General features: G+C 39.5%; 1 protein-coding gene across 2 annotated transcripts in view; it reads right to left on the bottom strand.

The window, feature by feature from the left end:
• doc2b (double C2-like domains, beta) overlaps positions 1–22096 on the bottom strand; it is a 177006-nt gene that overhangs the window by 63599 nt on the left and 91311 nt on the right. Inside the window, exons 3-4 of one of the 2 annotated variants that reach the window (XM_042218289.1) lie at positions 17354–17377; positions 2006–2080 (exon numbers count right to left, since the gene is read on the bottom strand). In XM_042218289.1, the coding sequence (XP_042074223.1) occupies positions 2006–2080; positions 17354–17377 (99 nt within the window). The remainder of the gene's footprint in view (positions 1–2005; positions 2081–17353; positions 17378–22096) is intronic. The other variant, XM_005916019.3, reaches the window with a different exon arrangement.

The raw sequence follows: 22096 nt of genomic DNA, 5'->3' as shown, positions 1-22096 counted from the left end.
TATGATTAGTAGATGACCTGCTCTACCTCCTGAGCAGAAGCCAGAAGCAAAATAGTTTTTGACATTGTGTCAAGGACTGAGACACAGATCTGATGGCCCTAAACTTCTGCAGAATCCCCCAAAGGACCAGGTCATGAGCTTCATCCAAGTTCACATTGTTCCTTCTTTCACACAGACATAACTACAAACGTAACAGCAGAGTGAAATCAAAGCTGAAGTTACGCAGCAAGAGCAGAGCCAATTACAAAGGTCATTTCAACAGAGATGAGTTTGAAAAGGTATTGTAAGAAAGGAAGATGTGAGTCAGATAGCTGGATAATCACAGCTTTGGCTTTCATTAAGCTGCTTTTGTAGAATGTACGTATTCACAGGATCTATATAAGATTTGATGGTTTTAATGAAAGGATTACGTCACCCTCAAGGACGACTGTGAGGTGCAAGAGAGTTAAAGAAGTCACCAGTTCTCACAAACAACCGGTGAGTCATTTCATGTGTTGAAACATTTCAGTCTTTAATTTATATGTATGGGTTTGAGATCATTTTGTCTGCAAACTGTGAGAGCTCCAACAGCTTTTCTGCAACAGTTTAAAACTTAAATCTTACGCCTGTACGAGTGCTTCCGCGACTCTGAGCAGATCAGCAAGAGCTTTAAAAGCAGAGCACGTCACTGGTAAGCGGGTACGTTAGGTCAGTCAGTTAATGTTTACACTGATGAAGCCTTGCGCTGACATATCCACACAGCGGTGCTCCATGAATCATGAAATAGATTATTAGACCTCGTCTCCTTTTATTGCGGGTCTGAGAAAACCACAAGAATGCCTCAGGACAGACTGTATGTGCAGTAGGGAACACTGCTGACCCATCAAAGCTCGTGTAAAAGCGTGATCGGCTTAGAGTGTAAAAAAAATCTGTTTCTGTAATTCTTGAAATGCAGAGAGTGGTCATTGTTAATCTCTTTTTATTCTTTCTCATCACAACTTCTTCTGCTTGCTCGTGTTATCTCTTCCTTTGTGTGTTTGCAAACGTTAAATTGTGACCTAGAGGGATTTGCATTTTGAGAAGTATTCATATATAGTATTGCAGTGCGACTATGTTATAGAGGCAACATTTTACATCCCTTTGTTAATTACTTGTGACTTTTTTATAGGGAGTATATTTTTGTTCCTTTATGTGTTATTAAGTTTTATGCTCTAATGCCACTTTATCCTGAATGCTTGAATGAACAGTTTCATAAAAACAAAGATCTCTCGATAAACGTCTGTAAAACAAACATTTTATGCAGAAAAAGAACGATTTGTTAAATTTCTTTGAGATCTTAACTCACATTCCCTTTCAAAGATTTAGAGAAATCCTGTACCATACCAACTCTATTTACACAGTGCTTTAAAAGCAAAGTGCTGTAAATAAAAATGAATACATCCATTTCAACGATGAAGAATAAAAACAACAATAATAAAATAAAAGCAGAAACAAACCACAATAAAACAACAGAAACAACTAAGATCATTGTCACATGCTGGGTCAAAAGTCAGAGAGCGCAAATGTGCTTTAAGACTAGTTTTTAAAAAAGGAGAATGTAGGTGACTGTCTAATGTGCAAAGACAATTGATTCCATAACCTAGGTGCGCCAATAAAGAATGCTCAGTCCCACCTGAGCTTCAACTTAGATTGCTGTATATGTAGTAGCAACTGGTCACATGACCTGAGAGTGCAGGGGTAAGGCGGCTCCAAGCCCTGAAAACGACAGGCCCAAAGCTAACGGGTGATGTCAGGGTACTCTATACTTGTGATGAATGTTTTTTTCTTTTCTTTGTGTACAGAATTAACAAATGAGATATTATGATTACAGATGCAGTATGTGTAGGCGAGTTAGTGTTTGCATGCAAACCTGAAAAAGGAAGTCCAGTGAAGAACAAGCAAACTCAATACTGACCAGGCTGTGTGGTGACAAATGTGCAAGCCTGTTGTTTTAAAAGAAACAGACAAAAAACAAAAAAAAACACACCTTGCTGGCGCCTGGCAGTAGGTGCAACTTGACGTAGGGATCTGACAGCCCATTGTGGTCCATTGGCTTGAGCCCCTGTGAAAGAAAAGAAGAATCATGGTAATAAAAATGACATTTAGCACTTCCTTGTTTTGAACACTACTCCTGTTTTTGACAGTCAAATTTCCACCGGTGAAGATTTCCCAAAAATTAGGGATCTTTTAAGGAGCTCAGGGCATTGCAGGATTAAATTATATTAAACTGGAATTATTTTACACCTCTTTTTGGAGGGGATACTTTTTGAAAATTCTGAAATTTTTGGGATGTTTCCTGCAGCAACATTATAAATTTGAATTATCAGAACCCTGACGCATTTTAACTATATCACAGTCAGTACCACATTAAATCCATTTGCTTACTTTATGTCTACTGATTCAGGTGATTGAGTGAAAGCAGGAACAGAGCTAGGATCCCTTTTACCAAGCAGTAAATCAGCAACAGAATGAATCAAATCTTATTCATACTACACTGTTTTGCAGTCTTACCGCCCCCTGAGTCATATGGTGTCATTTTGCCTATTCTTCTGCATTACCGCCACATACTGTGCCGGAGTAGATCAATGTGTCAAAAAGACCAATGAAGTGTAAATAGGCTGCACTGAAAATTCATACAACCGTTTGTCTGAAGGAACATTTTAAATAGTTTCAGTCTAATAGTCTCAGAAAAGTTTGAAGAGCTCTTTTGATGGAAAGTGTAAAATTCACCATACTCAGTGAGACAACAAGCTACAATCCAGCAACCGATGCAGTTACTTCAATTGTTTTTATTTAGGTGCTCAAAGTTGCTCATTCATGCTGTCAAAGCTGTTGGAACATTACTGCAGTGTAAATGAAACACAGGGGGAAAGAGCCAACTAAGGGGCCGTCTGTGAATACTCTGTGAATACTCTTTATGGAGGTGATCCAAAAGTTTATGATTTGCTCTCTGGAAGAAAAATGATATCCAATAATCCAGTAAAAGGGAAATCTCTGAATATGTTGCTAAACTAGCATGTAAATATGCAAAATCACAAAAATGTAAAAGCTGCATGCTCTGAGGATGAGAACAGACCATGAAGACCATTAACATGTCTTACCGAAACCTGGAAATCTGCAAAAATCTTCTGCATGCTGCTTCTTACACTTTTAATCATTGCATAAAATCCGTAGTGCCTGAGAGATCCAGCGCAGTGCCACATCAGCTGGAAGGTTGCTGAGGAATGCTGAAGGGAACTTACTAAAAAAAGAAATGTTTTATTTCTTTGAAGAGCAAATCAATGAGGCTTAGAGAGAGCAGGAGATGTAAAGGCCACTCATTCAATGACCAAAGCAGGACAACACCGCACCATGTGGGTGCCCGCTTCATGAAGTGAAAGGACCTAAAGTGTTTCCTGAATCAAATGCGGTACGAACACAAAGAAGAAGTTAAAACCTCAAGCAAGTCGTCTTTGACCTCCTCTGGAGACGGAACTGTTCACACTGCCGACTCCTCCTGAGATAAAAGTTTAAACTGAAGTCCTTGAAGTAGCTGAGCAGCAGTTTGGATATTTTTTTTTTTTAACATCAGCATCAATCGTATTCACGTTATTAGGTTTCATTAAAATCTGACCAGTACACTCAGAGAAATAGCAATTCTTGTGAGAAGAAGGGTGGATTCAGCCTAAATAATGCTGGATTCCATATTATTTTCATTTTTTCAGGTTCCTCTTCTCGAGCAAACTCTCACTATTTGCAGTTTTCAATTCTAATTTTCCACAAACTTTGGTGGACAGATCAGTGGGTTGATCTATGGGCCTTTTGAAAACATGCACACAATAAGCCTGCACGAATCCTGCACGACACAATCCACGAGATGATTAAAGTTTGGTTGCTGCGTTGTTTTGAGGCCTGAGGAAGTACCCCCAAGGATATTATACATCAGATTTTCAGTCTGAGTGACTATCCTCATGACTAAACTGACCTTTATGTGTAAAAGGAATGGAAATCCCTTTAAAATTGAACTCTGGATTTAGTTCATAAAGTTGAGATTTAGAACTGATCAAAATCGAAGCAGTGGAGAAGATGTCCTGGTAACATTTTTAAAAAAAAAGATGTATTCTTTTGCCTTAAGCTAAAAAAAAAAAAAAACACATCACAATTTTAATCCATAACAGAAAAACAAGAAAATATCAGGACTGAACTTTGATTAAATAAATATCAGCAAAACGTGCTTGTTTTCCACTCATTAAGCTTCAAGTTTTACTTTATTTTTTCCAAGACAAAATGGATTAAAGCAGCAAACATCACACTTAGTGCCTGAAAGCAATCCCCCTCTAAGAGACAAGTACAGTCTAATAATGATTGCTACTTTGACATTACAGTTTGAATCTGCAAGGCTATTATCTCTTACTGAAAAATAAGAAAATAGGAAGTCCAAGGTTATTTTTTTTACTTTTTTGAGGTGCTCTTTCTTCTACATTTTAATGAGTAGCTCATAGGAAGGCGTATAAGCTTGATATCAGCAGTTCTGTCTACGGTTTTCATCAGTAACTAAAGACTCTTTTGCCGTAAATTGTCCTTCCTGTAGTCGTTTAGTAATCATGCAGGAAGAAAATAAGGAGGAGTCTCTTACAAAAGTTAATCGTCTGAAATTTCTACTCATGTGAAATTATCTGTGACTCTTCAAAGAAACAATTTCACCTGTGTGATTGCCGAGCACCGGTTTATTTTAAAAAGTGTAATATTCAGTATATTACAGCTTGTTCCAGAACCATCTGAAAATGTGCTTTTTATTCCCCAGTTCTTCTGAATATCAGCTGCTTATAATGACTTCAAAGTATACATTTCACACAAAAAAGTCTCTATATTAATGAAGTTATTAATATACAAGAATTATTGTTTAAAGTGTTGTTTCTGTCTTAACCAATACGGTGCAGGGTTTGCACCAAAAATAAGAGTAATGACAGATTAGAGGATGCATATGTACATGTCAAAGACTGCTGAAAAGCCAGTGGAGGAAACGGAGAGGTCCGCAGCATCACTTCCTTTTCACTCAACCAGATGAGTCATGAGCTCGCATCTTCATTCGGAGAGAAAAGTATCCGACATGCAACAACAGCTCACTGGATTTATAACCAATGATGCTAATTACCAAGACCCATGGCTTTATTCATATTAAAAATAGGAGGCCTGGCTCTAGTGAAGGCAGTCCATGACTGTTAGTGTTCAAATGTGTTTTTTCTTTTTGTATCCAGGCATGCTGTTACTGCATTGACGGTGTGTTTGGAATCATTGTCATCCTGAAAAATAAAGCTGCTGCTAATCAGATGCTTTCCAGATGGATCAAAATCTGATGTTACTTTTCCGAGTTCATAATTTCATGAGTTTTAAGAAGATCCACAACACCACAGGCTGATATGTAGCCCCAAACTATGACAGTGCCTCCACCGTGTTTTACAGATGGATTCAGATACCCACTGTAGCCTCTTTCTCCTGATCTCCTCTGTACATACTGATGACTTACATCAAAACATTCAAAGTTGATTAATCTCTGCATCAGACCTGTTTACACTGATTTTTCAGTCCAGTTCTTGTGAAGTTTGGCATAACTGTTACTTGTACACAGCATCAAACACGCTAACTTCATAGCACTGACTCACTTTTCAAGCTAGCCCCAAGTGGCTGCTAAAGGAATTGCAGTTGCTTAATTTTAAAGCCTGTGGAGATTGCTGCTTGGTTTGATATAATGCCACATTCAAAGGCTGGTTACTCAAGTTTTTATTTAATGTTGCTCTTGGTGCATAAATGATAGAAAATAATTAAATGTAAGGTCATAAATAAATGTGTATTTTTCAGACCATAAGGAGCACCGGATTATAAGGCACACTAAGCAAAACAAAACACAATCAGTTAAGTCAAATTTTACAAATTTGAATGACTAACCTCGTATTGTGGATGGATTACCTCAGTTGTTCTCCTGACTGAAGTTTGGTCCATTTACAGCATCCTGCCATGCGATTGCATTTGTCCCTAACCATCGGGAACCCTCACGTTAACTTTTATCGAGTGGAAAAAAGTTAGCGTTCATCCTCCAGCTTCACTGTGTTTATGTTATGCTAACATAGCTGTGTCGCTAGCGATCACGTAGCACATCATTATATACCAGCTAGCCCAACTTCAGTAACCCTACAAACGTCACTGCTGTTTAGTTTTCTGTCTTCATTTATGTTGGAAGTGATAGCAGAGCTGTACGTTTGAATTTTTCAGAAATCTCTCAGTCAGAACATGCTATATCATGTTTAGGTGGAAACTAGCGAGCTAACTTCCTGCTAACTTAACTCAGTTAAATTTAAGATAAGATAAGAATAAAACTTTATTAATCCCTCGGGTGGGTTCCTCTGGGAAATTCGACTTCCAAACAACAAGACAAGTACATTACAGATGAATACACAACACCACACACCACACGAAAAAACAAATATATATATTAAGATAAAATTACTTAACTATATTTTATTTATTATATATTTATAAATTTGATATAAGAATATTAATAAAATAAATAGTATAGATAATAATAAACAACACAACTATAAAACACACACAAACAAACCATGGTAACACACACGTAATCATAACAGTAATTGTATAATATACTGAACTATATAAATGTCCTAATAATTATATACGATCATAAGCATATATATGACATATATATAATATCATATATATAATTAATATGATAAACATATAATATAATAAATAAAACTCAAAAAGAATAAAATATAAAGCCCAATACTCTATACCATCATACAATATATAACAATATATAATTTACATATATACATATATACAATATTATATAATTAATTTTACATATCATACATACATAATACACTACACATATCATAATGATACAATATATATAGAACAATATATACGATATATATCACATACTATCACATATACCAATATATGATCACAACATTATATCATACATACATAATAATACAAATAAACATAGCAATATACTCACTAGCTACATACATGAATACATACAACTACATACTATATACATAGGATAGATATTATATATACACACACACACACACACACACACACACACACACACTACACACACACAACAAATACAGAGACAAATATAAATAAAATATACAGAAGGGGATAAATAGAATAAATAGGAATAAAAAATAAAAATACAAGTGAATTGCACATTTCAAGTATTGAGTCTATTGCACTGTTGACATACAATTTCACAAAAGGTATTGCACAGTGAGGTGAAGAGGCACTACAGCTTAGTTGTTCCCCCCTCCTTTGTCCTCCTGTTCTCCCCTCCCTCTCCCCTCCAGAGAGGAGTTAAACAGTCTGATGGCGTGTGGGACAAAGGAGTTTTTAAGTCTGTTAGTTCTTGTCTTGGGGAGAAGCAACCTGTCACTGAACAGACTCTTCTGGTTGTTTATGGCCGTGTGCAGAGGATGCCCAGCATTGTTCATAATGTCCAGCAGTTTCTTTAATGTCCTTTTCTCTGCCACTGTCACCAGAGTGTCCAGCTTCATGCCGACCACAGAGCTAGCCTTCCTGATCAGTTTCTCCAGCCTGGATGAGTCCTTCTTTGCTGTGCTGCTCCCCCAGCACACCAGCACTGTTCCGATGCTAGAGAAAGACTTCATTGTAACCACCACTGGTAAAACATCCTCAGGAGCTTCCTGCAGATGTTAAACTTAATTGTTACACCTGGTAAAGCAGCAATACTGATCGTTTTATTAAAGATTATAGAATTTAGGCTTTTTTGAACAGTGATGCTGCAGTGTTCGTTTGACTTTGGGACCTGAAGCAGACGGAGTTTTGGACCCAGATTACTCCGCGAGGCTCCTGACTACGGTATCCATTTTTGAGCACTGTTTACCACATAAACCAGTTCGAGGTCAGTGAGCACAACCAGAATTCATACATAAGGCGCACTGCCGATTTTTGAGAAAATTAAAGGATTTTAAGTGCGCCTTATAGTGCAGAGAACATGTGAAGTGAAACAGATAATAATGATCTCCAGTTTGTCTTTGCCCTGGACGTGCTTCTGAATCCCACGCAAACACTCACAGTAAAGAAAGCCAGCCCAAATAATAAACCATCTTGAGTAATAAAGGACAATAAGGCTTAAAAACCCCACGGCCTAAGGATCACGCAATACAAAGTTTTTATTTCTCATCTGAGTAACAATAAAGATCCCCTATCACAGAGAACAGCCATCACGCAAAGGAGAGAATACTTTATTATGAGCCTAGCACCATTATTTTAATCGTTTCCCGTCTGTGTGTTTTTTCTTTAATGGACCAAAAATGGAAAAATAAAACAAATACGATGTCTATTCTCCCACAATTATCAGGCTTAATAGAGGCACTCGGCACCAAGCCCAGCACTCAGCAGGAATTACTGGCAGCAAAATGACACACTCAACTGTGTCTCTAATAAGGCAACACTGCTGCTTTAGATCCTGCCTGTCACAGAATAGAACCATAGTGACACTAATTTCTTTAGCTGACTCTCATAAACATGTCCACATTTTGATGTGCCGGACACACTTAGTTCTCTGACATCTGAAGAACGGACGCTGAACGCCCAGACGGAATAGATTTCATTGTCTGCTGTTATAATGTAATCAGTTTAAGGGGAAAGACGAAGGAGACGAGTGCTGCTTCCTTCAGGTCTTTCTCCTTTCATTACACAGACATAGATACGTCTACATAACAATTCAACATTTAATTTGTTTACGCTCCGATTGGATAAGACGTCTCTGCCTTTTGAGGATTTTGTCGTCGCTCTCATTGTTTATTTGCTGTGACCATACTACAAAAACCGAAATGTCGCTGACAAGGTTGCTCACGTAATATGGTATTAAACTCCACTTTGTGTGGACTAGATAAATATAACTAATCCAATGTGTCAGGTTTTTACTATTATTTTTATCCTTCACTTACATTAGGAGTATTTTTATGATGGCGAAGCTCTGTATGCATAAAGGTGTCTTTAAGTGGTTGATGAGACTATAAAATTTGTTATTTAAATGCAGTTTATTTACCATTTACGTCTCACACACTGTATGCCTGACAATATGAGTAACAGGCATAGAGACATTTCTTTAAAAAGCAAATCATCAAAAACACAGTGACAGCACAGAAAACACTAACGGATCAGTCACACTGACTAAAAATAGGCCCGTTACTACAAAAAAATTAGCGGTTGCTCGGTGACTGTGATTGGCTAGTTGTTTGCTCTGCCTCTTGGAGCAAAGGTCAATTTTATGAGGCTATCACTGTAGCTAGTGGATATTCAACCCAAGATTTCTGCTTCCATACACTCAATTACACTAGAGTAAAAATAGGACAGCAACCTACTTGTGACTAGAAGAAAAAAAAAGCCCTGTTGCCTGGTGACTGCATTTAATTAATCAAGGTGACCAACAGGTCACCCAGAAGTTGAACGTGCAACATCCTCAACATCTGGGTGACAGCTTTTGATCTCAAAAGATTTCACAGGTTGTTCGGTGGAAGGAAAACTGTGTCCAAACAGTTGTGGGACAACTCGGGCTGACTGCAAACATTCTCAGACAGACTGCAGAAGGTCTGCAAATAATCGCCTAATTTATAAGCCCTGAAATGCCAACAATCAGTCTCAGTCAGCCTGTGTAGTCTGCGTTTCTTTGCAGTGGGGGACTCTACTCAACTGGTTGCCAACTAAGAAAATAAATAAATAAATAAAAGCATAGTTGTCGAGCACTTATGTCGTTTTGAAATTAAATTGCTGTCGCTGTTTGAGGAGAAATTCACGAGTTTCTGTTCTGGATGGGTCTGATTTTTGTGTACCTGGATGGCAATAGAGTTGTAAGCGTTAATCATCATATTGTCACAGACAGATTGCATGTAAGTGCCAACTTAAACCCCCAAAACGACTAAGAGCAGACTGATTGCCGTCTTTAAAGCAACCACTGCAAAGGAAATGAGACTCATTGCATATAGTTGCAATAACTGCGATGTCCCAATCTCCAATCGCTATTTTCCATAGTGTGACTATAATGTAAGGTCACAAAGATGATACAAGAACAAGACAGAGGCTAGGCAATGACCTGACAGAGAGTATTTCTCCTCATGAAAACACTCTGGTAGATGCTAAATTTAATCGACATTGCTTTAAAATGAGCCTCCACAGCAAGAGGGTCTCATTTTGTTGAATCCCTTTTGCCTCATCTTGTCCCCTTCATATCGTGTCCTCTCCTCCTTCAATTACATCTTAGGGTGGAAGGACTAAAATGCAAGGAGAGGAGAGAGGAGTTGAGGAGAGGAATCCAGTATGTGCAGTTTGAGAAGGGGCAAAGAGTGAAGGAGAAAGTGCAGAGTAAATGCACAGCAGGGGGAGGGATATAAAAGCACAGGTGAACTCAGTCAACACAATAATGAGGCTGGGAAAGGATCAAGGAGGTAAGTGAAGAACACAGAAATCCACACGAGGAACTAATCTTCAAAATGAAGCTGGAAGTATAATGAAAGAAGAACCATAACTCAGTGTTTTCACACATGTGATGTTTAGTCGGTTTAAATCCAGCTCAAGGTTTGGTTTCCTTTGTGCAGATGTGAATGCGATAATCTGAGATCCCTTTGGAGGTGATGGCCTCAGTGTGGTTCCAAACAAACTCCTGAGTGGTTCATTTGTGGCGAGAATGGGATTCAAACTCAATCGGAGACAACTAACATGTGTACGGTGATGAGGCAGAGTGCCGAACGCACACCTTCTTCCTGCTTTCACTCCTGTTAATCTTTCATCAGTCACAGCTGCCCTGTAAGCAGACTGAACACTCATGTGAGCTGAAGTGATGTCTGTGTGAAAATAAACCAAAACTGCTGGGAAAACTCATCTGATTTGGACCAGAAAGAACTATAGAAAGGAAAATACTCTAATTTTGACCAAATGTTACTTTCTGCATTTATGTGCAGTTATGTCTTGATGCATTCTCAATCATCCAGGAAAGTAAATCTCCAAAAAATTGATTCTGTTCATCTGGACGTAGCGTTTTGTGGGAGAAACGTCTCGTCACTCATCCGAGTGACTTCTTCAGTCTCAGCTGACTGCAGGTTCCCCCAACCTTATAAACAGTACATTTGCATAATGACTGAAACCAGCCCACTGAAGGGACAATCGGCTGGGAGGTCAGTTCCTTAATCTTTAATTATGCAAATTCTCATGACCATTGATCAACAACCACTGACCAAAACCCACTGATCAGTGGCCATGAGTACCATTCACAGAGAGTTGGGGAATGGCTGCAATCACAGCATTGTAAGATGGCGAAAGATGTACCCTTATCCCCCTCCTCGATTCAGAGATGGTCTTTCCCTTTTTACGTAAATGGCCTCCTTAACTCCGCGCTCAAACCAGCGTTCCTCCCTGTCCAGGATGTAGGTGTAAATAGACTGCAGAGTCCTGGCCTGACGAAGTGGCTCTTCTGTGTTGTGCCATCTGCTTCGCCAGAGGTTGTTTGGTTTCCCCGATGTATAAATCCTGCCAATCCTCCTGGCACTTAACAGCGTACACTATGTTGCTCTGTTTGTGTCGGGGGACCCGGTCCTTGGTGAGGACCAATTTTTGGCGCAGCGTGTTTTGGGCTTTAAAAGCCACAGAGACCCGGTGTTTAGAAAAAATGCATCTCAACTGCTCCGATACTCCTGACACATACGGGATCACTACAGGTTTTCGCTTGGGCAGCAGTATGTGCAGTTATATCAGTTTACTGCATTAACGCAATTGCAGCGTAAATCCAGATTTTTTGTGACAACATGTAAAAGTCCCATTCAGATCACCTGAAATATACCAGAATACTTATTATACAGTGGGGTGTTGCCATACACCTTGTTAGGGAACCTTTTATTTACCCTAACAAGTAAAAAAACAATAAAGGAGCTTCTTGGATAGCTATTTTTTTCTCTTTCCTTTCACTCATGGTTTCTCAAAAGCAGATTCAAATACTGCCAAAGGCTTTTATTTGTTTTCTGAGAGAGTGCAGTGGTAAAACGATGACTTCCCACACAAATATAAAATAAATATAACCCATGTCTATTGAAATTTGGTTTGATAGCCAAGTCGTGAGCTGCCAGAGGGGTGAACTGAGCTGCTAGGAATTCATTATTTATTTTTTTTAAGTTTTTAAATGGTACCATTTAATGCATCATAGTATAAATAAGGCTACTGATACAAGAAACATGCATCACATAAATATATAAATATATCAGTATTTCTTTGTTATATACTTTGTTATATAAATTGTTATATGCTACAAAGAGACGTGCATTTAGATAGCAGAGATAATGCTCCATGCAAATGCAAGGAAAAGCTGAGATGTACAGAAAAAATGCTGCCTACAGAAAAAGGCAACACGAAACAACCACAAGTCTCTGCTGTGACCGAGCCGTGATCCCCTCTCCTCAATCTTCCTTTTTATTTTCTCTTCCTTCAGCCAAAGAGGCCTGAGTGAACTATGCGTGTAAAATAGTCAGCACTGAAGAAAAAAGCTTGATTTGAAATAAAAACACTGTAAAGTTTTTCTTTTATGTATGTGCAAAAAGTAGAAACAGAAACCAGCTTAAAGCTTAACGGCCTCTAAAATTGTAACCTCCCTTGAAACTTCCACTTCACTGCTTTTCATTTTCTATCATTATATGCGTCACTGGATGTTGGAATCTCTTGCTGATATTTAGCCCCACTTTTAAACCGTGTTTCCTGCAAAAACAAGTTATTAAGATGGCACAGCGAAAGCTGATTGGAGAGGCTGACGTGCCATCTTCATCTGCTTCTATTGTTGTCTTCAACACCTGAACCGTCAGTGAGCTCAGGCATGTTTTGTGGGGTTGGACCGGGATAAACAGACAGCTGCATCATGCTGCTGATTGCGCGAGCACGCTGTGAATACTCGGTTGATCATAATTACTGAGGGGTTGGAGAAAAATGACCACTGCGAAAGGCAGATGGGAGTGTATCCACACACCTCCCATCTCACACTCATTCATAACAGCCCTCCTGAACAACAGCCTTAAATGATTTTAAATGAAGTCGAGTTCCTTTGGGTGAGATCATTAGCATCTGTGTTCAGAAGAAGTCGTGCTTGGCATTTGTGAAAAACATCTGAATGAAAAGAAAAGAGTGTGGACTTTAAATAAGATGTGTGTACATAGCTGCACCTTCCTGTCGTGTTCAGGTCAAAACTGACCGATTTACAACTTTAAAAACTCATAAATATTGTGTTTTACATCCAATTGCCTCGAGACCTTATGACATCCTCAACACTACACACTTGAACATATAAAAGTGGTGAGCACCTCTTTTGTTAAATTTTGAGTGTTTTAATCAACTTTGTTACATCTGTGGTGTTCCCAGTCAAAAGTGACCGCCATAGAAAATGAATGGGAATCCACCCCCACCCACCGTCTGCCATCTATAATCCAGTTTTGAGATCCCTTCCCAGACGCCTTATCGCCCACTCAGGAAATCACATGATAGGGTGGGGCTAGGTTGCACGAGCTCACCCGAAACCTTGGCTGATTGTGACCTACACCCGTTTTCACACCTTGGCTCATGTGATTAGGTAGAGGATCATTAAGGGGTCCTTTTGTCCCTCTTGGGGGAAACTTCCACAGGGTTTAAATCTGGGACTCTCCACCATTTGACACTAGAACTGAAGAAGCTTCTCGGATGAGAGGTGAAACGTCTTCAAGCAACTTAAAGAAGTCCAGACGCTTTTCTTTCCAAGCTCCTTAGACTTTAGATCTACTGTAAATTTACACCAACGAGTCTGAGTTACTTTTATATTCAAACAGCAACATACATGCCTGGCAAATGATGTCAGCACAGAAGTGCAATTCTAGCAAAATATAAGAGCTAATACAAGACTTCTGCACAGTACAGTATGTGTTAAATTTGAGCGCAAACACTAGCTAGAGATGTAATCATTTCACTTTCTTTAGCTTTGGCGTTTTTGTTATTACATGACAGTGAAACCAAAACTTAGTGCAAACCTACCTAAACAAAAAGAAAGCATTAAAACTTAAGTCTTATTTGTGTTGTCTTGGTGTGAAAGGTTATTGCTGATGTGTGGGAATATATAAATAAGTCGAAGAAGTCAAAAATAAAAAACAGTTGGAGAATCATTGTGAGTTTAATGCAGGTTTTTTTTGTCTTTGCAGACATCACTGACATTTTAAGCACATTCGCTAAAACTGATTTTGATAAGTCTGGTAAATAGCTAATAAAATAACAATCCCCTGTCACTGATGTTGTGATCCAACAAGTCAGTTTCATCTTTTTTGTATGACGCCTAAGAACTAAGAACATACGTCTATTTTGAGTGTGTATTCTCCAAGCTGTATGTCCCACATGGCTGCTTGTTTTTCTGCAGTGCTATCAGCCTCTTCATCACCGGGGCATATGTCTTCATTACCATATCTGACTGGCCTGCTAACACGCAGGTGGAGGAAGCATCAATCACCAGGAGCAGCAGATAACAGAATGGATGGGAGAGAAGCATTGATTGAATCCTTGGGGGGCTAAACCAAAGTCATGTTAAAGAAGGGGGTTAATGCTTCAAGGGCCACTTGAGGTCAACGGAGGCGCCAACGGTAGCCAACGGTGACAATCGAGCGGCTTACAGAGGAGAATGGCAGAGGCATGTTACAAGGTCACCCATGCCAGTCATGTCCTTGATAACACATCATTGATTTTAGGAGAAAAAATAAAGCAGTTCATGTGTGATTTTTGCCACAAACAGTATTATTAAGGACCGTGCAGATGACTTTGACTTTTGTCCACTTCAGTAGCTGAAGCGACGTCAATCATTGACTGCTGTATGTGAATCAGATTGACCAGTTGTTACCATCACTGAGCAAACTTTACTTTCTCTTCATGTTGCAAGGTGTCTCAAAGTGTGGTAGTGTACACATTTTCCTGGCATACGAAACATCCCTGGTTTGATCCTGGGAAGACACACAAATCCCTTGTGATCCTTGTGATTAAGGGAGCAGCTGAAAGTAGTTTCTTCATTTGAAAGTAAAGTCCTTGAGGTTACCCTCTATCTGTCTAATGTGCAACAACCATTTGTGCCATGGAATATGGTCTAAGGTGACTTGAAAGTGCTTTGCAAACTGACGGCACTGAAAATATTCTGAATGTTTAACTATAAAACACCAACTTATGTGTCGTATCCGTAGGTTTGGTCATGCTGGCTGAAAACATGTGGCCTTACTGCAGTTACACTAAGATCTATGGGACTGTAACCTCCATGTGGCAAGGGAAAAAAAATCTGTGGTTGCCGAGTAACTGCATTTAAATTTTTTCTCATTCGGCAACTGATTGCAGGCAGTCGAGGTGACCCACTAGTCCATCAGAGAATGAGCGTGCAACATCCTCAGCCTCTGGGTGACGCCTTTTTGATCACAAGGTGACTGCACACTTTGGCTGTTGGGAGTCAACCTGCCACCAAACCATCGGCCTGACTTGTACAGACTACACTCAGACACACTGGCGAAGGATTGCAGTCCGTCTGCGCTGTCTGCAGGACATACAGCACTCAACTTCACTGGTTTTCAGCTGGTTGCACTCTGGTTACATTCCTATATAAAATCAAGCTTGTCTAGCTCCTGTGACACCAAGCAGTTTAATCTGATTCCTGCAGCATCTGTTTCACTATTTGTGGAGGATTTTCTAGATTTCAATTTTAAATCTACAAGTTTCTGGCCAGACTCTAATATTTAAGTGACTAATGTGAATTTCCGAGTATGCAGTTGCTAACAGAGTTGCAATTGTTGACAGTTTATCAGTTAATTGCCACATTATCACAAACAGATTCCATATAATTGCCAACTTGATCCTATTCAATCACAAACTGATACCAGACTCTGTCTTATTACCATTTTATTGCAGTTTTGATGCACTAAAGTTACTTTGAAGACAACAATGAGTTGCAAGTGGTCACAGCCACTGTTTTCCTGAGTGTGAAGCATCATTGTTTGTTTTTTTGTTTTTTTAAAGTGAATATAAATATAAATAATCGTTAGATCACAACCAATCCAATGCATTTCAAATAAATCTAACTTCCCTTTTGGGTTGCAACCAGGTTGCGCATTTTTCCTATGCACAATCTGATTGTAGAGATTATTACAGATGTGCAAAGCCAGCTACTTAATTGACTATTACTGATAAGCTTTTTAAGAAAAGTAGTAGAACTTCAGTTGAGAAAAGGTAGATTAAAAAAAACTAACTCAGATACAATTATGTGAATAACACTGATTCTGTCAGGGATCCTGGGTCTGAGCGACCCAGGATCCCTGAGCAGTTATGGACTGGTTATATTATATGTATTTTTGGTGTTGCTGCCCCTCTTCTCCATTTTTGTAGATATGAGTGTGTGTGTGTGGGTGCAGGTGTGTCTGAACTCTTGTTTACAGGCGCCTTCAGGCCTGGTGGGTGTGGCCCTGCTAGGGGACTGGCCACACCCGAAGCCACACACCTGCTGCTGATCAGGGCTTGTCGGGGAGCTACTTGGGAGAGTTTTGGAACTCCCACCGACGCGGGATCATTGCGTTAGACTCCCAAGTCAGTGTGCGTTTAGGAGGTGCAGATTGTGTGTGCCCGCGGGGTCAGTGTTTAACGGCTGCCTCTATTGTTTTCCTACAGGAGGAACGTGGAGAGGAAGGACAGCACGCACAGGGTGTGCAGAGTCACGAAAGCGGGGAGCACGAACACAGACGCCACTACAAGACACACACGGGAGTCTTGGGGAGCACGGGGATCAATTGTGCATCAGTATTTACACTTAAATAAACACAATGTCTACACACAGAGCTCCGCGCCTGGGTCCTCCTTTCCCACATCTCCACAGTCTGCCAGCCAGACCGTGACAGATTCATGCTATATAACAGCATCCTGCATTTAAAGATGGAATTTACTTTCAGTCAGTAAACTGGTTGACCTTTGACTATAGTGTAGTCATTCACCACATTGGTTTACATGCTTCTGTCTTTGTTTTCTAGGCGTTCACCTTTAACTAGTTGACTTGATTCTTTAAGCACCAGTGTGCATCTACAGAAGAACAGGCCAAATACAGACAAAGCATTCAACATTCACTCAGGATTAGATTTGTTGTTCCAAAGAAACGGAATCAGAGGGAGCTCAGAGGATGTGAGCCAGGGTTGGTGATTGTTTCAGTCGGGGATCACTGGGATTGGACGCAGGAGGGATAAAGTAGGCATTGATTAGCAGGGACTGGTTGGGATCTGGGCTCATTTCATTGGCTTACCTTTTTGTATCTGGGGACAGGAAGCTGTTTTGTTCCAGAAAACATAAAGCACCAAGACACAGAGTCGATGACAGCATGCAAAAGAGTAAGGTGGAGAAGAAAAAAAAGAAAACATTGATCATATGAAATTAAAGTTATAGGTGACAAAAAAACAAAAACGTGCAAACAACAGAGGAGAAAAACAAAAACAAAGCAGTCTGCAGTGTTTCAGAAAGATTTTTTGGTTTACACAGCTCAGAGTGCTGCTGAAATGCCAAATGTGGAAACAGTCTGAGTGGAAAAGAAATGATTAAAGCAATAGTGGCTTTGAATGGCCTGTTGATACAGTGAATATAATTGAAAATCCATTAATTTATTTGTTTATATTTGGCTATGTTAATTGGATTTGAGACAATAGTTAGTGACAGTTTGAGACAAGTCTGAGTTACACAAACAGCTCTGTGTTGTTGTGCTGCTGGAGACTTTAACACAACAGCTCACACAGTATCCAGATCATAGTAGAGAAAAATAGGATTTCAACACATGCAACATGAAAACACGTCCATATGGTGAGAGGGACACCTTCAGTGGCACTCATGGCTGTTTCTCACAGTCAGGAGTTAAAGTGGGCTGGAACTATTTAAGACTATGTTATTAATAAGTAAATAAGTCTGAGTGGTTGATTCATGCTCTGTAATTTAAGTGAGTTTATTTTTCAGCTCATTTCTTTTCTGGCGTTGCTCTTTTGTGAGCGGGTCACTCATTTCATAACCCCTCATTAATGCCGCTGTTGTGACAAGGTCTGTTTGATCGTTTGCTAACCTAACCAGCAAGACTTTTGTGCCTCAACAAAATAACCAAGGAAGGATTTCACAACACCCTGGATGAAAATGTGCTTCACTTTCTATGTGCTACCGCTGGGCATGCCTTCCAGTCAATACTATGTGCACACTCAACCCATAATCCTCCTAAAGGACATGCATTCTCACATTTTGATTCTTATCCCTGTCATGCATTCATATGTGAAGGTCGATGAAGTGGGATCACTAAAACAAAAGATTAGGATATCTTTGTTTTGCTAGCTACTGACACAGAGCTATATTCCCAGTTAGAGAGAACACGTTCAATATGAACAGGTGATCGCTTCATTGTCAGACATGACAAAAAGAAAGTTTGTTTAGTTACAAATTTGTTAATTTAGTTTAGTTAAGTCAAAGTTAAAAGATCACCCTGAAAAGGTATCTTGTTAATTCATGTTGTTAAATGTACTTGACATTAAAGAATGTGTTAGTTAAAAGCTGTGTGAGAATCCTGGACACTGCAATTAGTGCAGGCTGCAGAACCAAGCTGCTTACAGTATTTTGGTGACTCTTGTAGTAATAACATGGCACTTTGATGGGGTAGGACATATTCACTGTTTGTTTAAGAGTAGCAGTTACCAGCTTGAATTCAAACTTGCATTGAAAAGCATGGCATGAAATAGGAGTATGATTAATCTGATAACAATCTTAATATTGCTCCACAGAGAACAAATAAATCTATCCAAGCTCACAGTAAGTAAAAGTTGCTTCTTTGTTTGCTTGTTTGTTTCTTTGGCCAGAGCTGGGATCTGGTTAGCTAAGGTATGTATGGACACCTACCCTGGGTATTCCTAAGCTGTTTACCACAGGACATTTTTAAGCTTAAAAGGAGCAGAAATGTAAAAGCAACATATTATGCTCTAACTTGTGTTTTGACTCTGGGTATCTTTGTACGATGAGCCCTCGTTCCTGTATAAAGACACCATATCAAACCTGCATATCCACCAGCTGCATTGAACAGTCTTTTCTTTTGAGGTTTTGCAGATTCTGTGCCCACTAACTAGGTTTCATTGACTTGTCAGCATGATGACAATATTGGATCAGTCGGTGAACCCTTGGCAGCCACCTGTCGCTCTGCAAAATGTGTACTCCCCAACCAGTTGGCAAAACCCTCTTTGTGATGGGTTTGACATATTGCATATTGCTACGGCTGCAGTGTGAATGGATGTGATGGACTTGTCTACAAACACTGTCCAGCTACTCTGTTAGCTGTTGTGAAATGTGAAAGGTGCCACACACACCGAAAATAGAGGAGGTTCAGTTTCAAAGTAAAAGCTGCACCTTTTAAACATGTTAACATGTTCACTGGAGCGCTGAGGCACAGCTTTTACTTTGAAAGTTAACATTTTCAATTCTGGTTTGCACTTTTTCAAGTTGTAATGTCGCTCATAGTTAGTGTGTATTTGCAGACAATCAATAAGCAGTAGTCTCTCCCTTCAGAGGCAATTTGTAGTTTACTTTTTAAATATTAGTGCATATTTCATGATTTTGATTATGGATGCATTGAGTAAGGATATAATTCTGAACATCAAGAAGGCATGCTGTAACCTCCTGTTTTCAGTCATTACGTTAAGCTAAGGTATTTATCTCCTGGCTCCTAATTTATACTTTACAGAAAGAAGACTGATGTTAATCTTTGGGGGGTTATTCTAAGTTATTCTAAGGATGATGACGCACAAACAATAAATGACCTTAAAAGCCTTCATTGACAAATAACATTTATAATTTATCATTTAGCTAGCAGACACTTGCGGTCTAAGGCTTTACAGCACCAGATATGAATAACAATTGATTTTGCTGCAGCCATGATATAGCAGCTTCTTGCTCCATCCTTTCTGAATAGTCTTGTGGGAATGTCTGCCGGACACTTTATCAATATTTACAGCTGAAATATGACAAGTTGAAAAGTACGAAATGAATAATTTCTCTAATGTTTCTGATGTTCCTCCGTTTACTGTGATGTGGGGAATAAAAATGAAGACAAGTTGTTTCATAAACCCTTATTATGTAAAAGCTGTGACATGAAAACAGTTGCAATTATTGATAATGAATTTTTGAAAAAGACCAAAAATATCTCTAAGAAACCAAGTGTGTGTGTGTGTGTGTGTGTGTGTGTGTGTGTGTGTGTGTGTGTGTGTGTGTGTGCTCTCACATGAGTGTGTGTACTAGGAAATAAAAGGAGTCTCTGCAGCAGAAAGAAGAGACTGGAAGATTATGTGGAGTGTTAATGTAGGTTTTAGTGTAGGTCGTGGTAAATTAGCAGGTCTGGGTTTTGCAACTGCATTGTAAGACAATGTGAGGCTCACTGATAAGTGCAAAAAACTCCAGAAAAATCACCAACTGCGTTTCTTCCTCACAGTGATGTGAAAATGATTCAGCAGCTTGTAAAACCACCTTGAGCAGCAGTAACCCGAAGTCATCATTTTCTTTATGACTTTATCAGTTTCTCACATTGTTGCTGAATGACTGGAAGGTACCCAGGCTGCAAATCAAGCCCTCCACCACTGTGCTGTGTTTTCACCAAAAATGCCACTGTCCACATTTAGCTGACATGTGGAGTCTTTATAAGGAGATTGGAGGGGTTGTGTTGGCGTAATTTGCAGCCATGGTGCACATCCCATTTGGACCTTTAAAACACACTGCACACACAGCGGTAACCCTGATCACTGACAAGTGATGACCTAGGAGTGACCGATCAGTTTCCCTGAGAGTGATTGGCCACTCAGTGCATCATGGCACACTCCAGAAAGGACACCTTGTTTGCAACTGAACCATGCGAGTGTCATGTCTGAGTGGAGTAGGCAGGAATGGTGGACCCAAAGTGCAGACTCACAGAGGCAAAAAGGTGAACTCAAATGCCGCTTTATTGCTGGATAGCAAAAAAACAAACAACTGGCTAAACTGAGAATACAGACAACTAAACAGGCAGGCTGATGGAACACACAGTATGGGATGAGGGAGATCACAACACCAACGCAAACACAGGGCTTAAATACACATAGGGAGCAATCAGGGAATGGGAGACAGTAGGGAAACACAGCTGGGACAAATCAGACCTAACTAAACAAGGGAAGCAAAACCAGACACCCTGTGTGCTGGACAGGGACTATCAAAATAAAACAGGAAACACAAAACAGGCACAGAGGCACGGACTTGACGCTGAACAAAAGGAACAGAAACCAAACTGAAGAACTAGAAATCACAGAACAAAGAGCTAGAGCAAGAAATACAAAACTAAATAATAGACACACTAAGTCACCGTCTGTAGACAAACAGGGTCTGGTGACCACTGGGTCACCTAACACTGAGTGCCTTTGACATAGTGGTTTAAATTGGCATCCCAATAATGAGAACAGGCTACATCTGTCCAGTTAATTATTCTCTATTTTTACTCCTTTTTATTGTAATTTTAGCGTATTTACATTTTAAAATGGTTCACAGAAACACCAGGATAACATTATGTATAAGCTGAGATAATAGTTGTATCTCTAAAAAAGAAACAAAACACATAAATTTGTATTGCACAGGAGGAGGTCGGCTTAGACCTGGGAAAACAGTTGGGGAAACCCCGACTGACGATGCTTTCAGTATTTATTTACTCTCCACCACTGTTTCGAAACACACTTCAGTAACAAATTCCTTAATTTCCTAGATTTTTGTGGGTTTTTTTTTTGCAAGTGCAGGATTTGAAACAGGATTTAAATCTATGCTTTGACTACACTTCCTTGCTGAGTGAATTGGAGTGTTGTGAAATTTGTGATCCTCTGACTTTTCATCTAACTATGGATTTTGTTCGATGATGCGCTCAGACTCACTGTGTGTCTTTCTCATGCCTGTGAAAAGATGATCTCAAAAGATGATCCACACACACACACACACACACACACACACACACACACACACA

This window comes from Haplochromis burtoni, unplaced genomic scaffold (genome assembly GCF_018398535.1).
Source record: "Haplochromis burtoni strain Fernald_Lab_line unplaced genomic scaffold, NCSU_Asbu1 Contig_17, whole genome shotgun sequence".
NCBI classification, from domain to species: domain Eukaryota; kingdom Metazoa; phylum Chordata; class Actinopteri; order Cichliformes; family Cichlidae; genus Haplochromis; species Haplochromis burtoni.
This window is presented reverse-complemented; position numbering and strand designations above follow the sequence as displayed.